The sequence below is a fragment of the Egretta garzetta genome, unplaced genomic scaffold (assembly GCF_000687185.1).
Source record: "Egretta garzetta isolate BGI_Z169 unplaced genomic scaffold, ASM68718v1 scaffold459, whole genome shotgun sequence".
Taxonomy (NCBI): Eukaryota; Metazoa; Chordata; class Aves; order Pelecaniformes; family Ardeidae; genus Egretta; species Egretta garzetta.
The window spans coordinates 10,038-13,130 of NW_009260797.1; the positions used below are offsets into that span (position 1 = coordinate 10,038).

General features: G+C 53.9%; 1 protein-coding gene across 1 annotated transcript; it reads left to right on the plus strand.

The window, feature by feature from the left end:
- Window positions 1-2,039: 2,039 nt before the first annotated feature.
- On the plus strand, window positions 2,040-2,867 carry LOC104133404 (olfactory receptor 14J1-like). The gene has a single exon (XM_035902190.1). The coding sequence runs from the start codon at window positions 2,040-2,042 to the stop codon at window positions 2,865-2,867; it is 828 nt and encodes a 275-aa protein (XP_035758083.1).
- The last annotated feature ends 226 nt before the right edge of the window (window positions 2,868-3,093 follow it).

Consider the following 3,093-nt stretch of genomic DNA (forward strand, 5'->3'; position numbering starts at 1 on the left):
GGTTCTGGGAAGGCTCTGCTGAAGCTCTCCTAGCCTCCAGGCTCCGTCCGGAGGGCTCCCAGCCCAGGGGCTCCTGTTGGACAAGTGTAAAGGGCTGAAGCCTGGGTGTGCACCCAGAGGTGCCCAGAGCATTTCAGAGGGGACTTTGTCAGAGGCAGGGGCTACCCTAAAGGTGAAGAGCTCTCCTGAGTCTGTGCTTTCAGTTTCCTGTTCTTTCAGGGAAAAGGGGAAAGGGTGCTGCTACTTGGGGGGGGCGGGGAGACTGAGAGTCCTGAGCTGCTCCACTGAGAGGTCAGTAGGTGTGGTAGGAGCCGAGTGAACTGCTTCCACCCACTTCTCCACCTACAGAGAGCACCATCACCTTTGTTGTCCTCATCAGGCTTTGTCTGACCTGCTCCTTACTGCCTGCAAGGGGGGAGTACCTCTGGAGAGTGCCTGAAACAGGGAGGGGTTTCTTCAGGGCAGAGCTAAGAAGACAGCAGCTGGTGATGGGGTCTGTGATCACTGACAGGGAAACATTTGAGAGCAGAGAAAGACTTCACGGCAAGTATAGGTCCAGGCATCAGACACACGGGCAAAGAGCTATAGGAAACTCACATCAGTAATGCCATGGGAGGGAGAATTTAGAAAGCTCCCTGCAACCCCCTCCAGGCCAGACCCCTTCCTCGGAGCAAGACCCCTGCTCTCGTCTCCCACCCAGCACAGCCTCTGCCCTCCAGGCTGTGTGCTCCAGGGCAGGAGTTGCCTCCGCTGCAGCCAGAGCTCCAGCACAGCAGAGGTGCATCTCTCCTGACATGTGGACCCTTCCCCCTGCAGAGCCAAGGGGCTGAGAGCCACTGCCCTGGCATTTTGCTGCCTGGGAGGTGCTGGGCTCTGCTGGGCAAGGAGAAGGCTTTCCTGAGTGCGCAATCACCTCTCCTCTCCTTGCTTCCCTTTGCAGGAGAGTCACAGAGGTTTCCTTTGTTTGTGCCGTGGTTGTGCTGCTCTTCTTCCTGCTCTTGGGGTCCCTGGCAATAATATGAGTGGTGATGTGGATCAAGGGCTGGGGATGCTGAGCACCTGCTCGGACATGGACCTGGAGGGCACTGCCCTGGAGCTGTTTCCATGGCACCAAGGTGTCCAAGCCTCTTAATTTTCCCAGCTTGAGACACTGCAGGCAGTGCTTGGGCAAGGAGACGCTGCTTCCCTCAGCAGACATCACCTTAAGAGCCCTGGTTCTGCTGGGCAGGGAGTCCTGTGGGGCCGTGAGCATCCCTCCAGAAGGGCAGAGCTCTCCTCCAGGACCTTTGTAGTGGCTGAGAGCACCTGATCTGCCCATGCAAATCAGCGTCATGGTCCTGTCCTCATCATCATTGCTCTTCATAGCTGTGCTGGAAAGGAATGCTTCTTTTAATTTGGCACCTTGAGCAGGAACCCTCTGCTCCCTGTCCCTCTCTTTTTCAGAGCAAACTCTGGGTGTAGTCCTCGTCCAGCTGAGAGTGGTGCAAGCACAGAGCAGCTGGGCACCAGGCTCATGGGCAGAGCAGCCCACCTGCATGTGAGCATGGATGCAGGTTTGCACTGAGAGCAATGGGGCAATGGGGGAATTTTACTCTTCCCAAGAACATTTCCCAAGTGGGATGGGTGTGTCTGGATGCTAAAACACAGTGTAAGGAGACCAATTTGCTGCACCTGATCTCCCACCTTCCTCTGTGGAAGAAAGCGTCCTGAGCTTTTTGCTCTGTGCTCTAGTGCAGCACAGGGAACTCCTCCCCAGGAATCCCCCCTCCAAACACATGGGGCTGTTTCTACCTCCACGTGTCCTTGCTGTAAAGCAGGGCTGACCCTTAAGGAGCCCATGGGTAGAGGGCACTGCTCTGCACAGCACACTCAGCCAGCACCAACCAGAGCTGATGCCTTGGAGCAGCATAATTGTGTCCCATGAAAGAAAAACACCCTTAGATGTTTCACAATAAATGGATCAACTTTTGCTCAGAAAACATAATCTGAATTTTTCTGGTTTTATCTCCTTCGGCAGTTTCCATGCCCGGAAGCAGCAGATGTCCAATGGCAGCTCCATCACTCAGTTCCTCCTCCTGGCCTTTGCAGACACAAGGGAGCTGCAGCTTTTGCACTTCTGGCTCTTCCTGGGCATCTACCTGGCTGCCCTCCTGGGGCAACAGCCTATCATCACCGCCATAGCCTGCGACCACCGCCTCCACACACCCATGTACTTCTTCCTTCTCAACCTCTCCCTCCTCGACCTGGGATCCATCTCTACCACTCTCCCTAAATCAATGGTCAATTCTCTGTGGGACACAACTAACATTTCCTTCAAAGGCTGTGCTGCCCAGATCTTTATGCTTGTATTCTTGATCTCAGCAGAGTTTTATCTTCTCACTGTCATGGCCTATGACCGCTATGTTGCCATCTGCAAACCCCTGCACTATGGGACCCTCCTGGGCAGCAGAGCTTGTGCCCACATGGCAGCAGCTGCCTGGGGCAGTGGCTTTCTCAATGCTGTTCTGCACACTGCCAATATATTTTCACTCCCTCTCTGCCATGGCAATGCTGTGGACCAGTTCTTCTGTGAAATCCCTCAGGTCCTCAAGCTCTCCTGCTCACACTCTTACCTCAGGGAGGTTGGGCTTATTGTGGTCAGTGCTTGTTTAGCACTTGGCTGTTTTGTTTTCATTATGCTGTCCTATGTGCAGATCCTCAGGGCTGTGCTGAGGATCCCCTCTGAGCAGGGACGGTACAGAGCCTTTTCCACGTGCCTCCCTCACCTGGCTGTTGTCTCCCTGTTTCTCAGCACTGCAGTGTTTGCCCACCTGAAGCCCCCCTCCATCTCATCCTCATCCCTGGATCTCATTGTAGCAGTGCTGTAACTCAGTGGTCCTCCAGCAGTGAACCCCCTCATCTACAGCATGAGGAACCAGGATCTCAAGGATGCCCTATTGAAACTGGCCCAATTGACGCTAGTTCTTACACAATAAACTGCCTCCCCTCTCTTTCCCCGATTTTATTTTAGGCCACGAGTCTACTTTTATTTCTTATTATAATCCTGCTTCTACATAATTTTCTATGTGTTGTGGTTTAACCCAGCAGGCAGCT

Excerpts from the sequence above, each read along its gene's own strand:
- LOC104133404 (XM_035902190.1), top strand. The coding sequence starts at position 2,040 with ATGTCCAATGGCAGCTCCATCACTCAGTTCCTCCTCCTGGCCTTTGCA.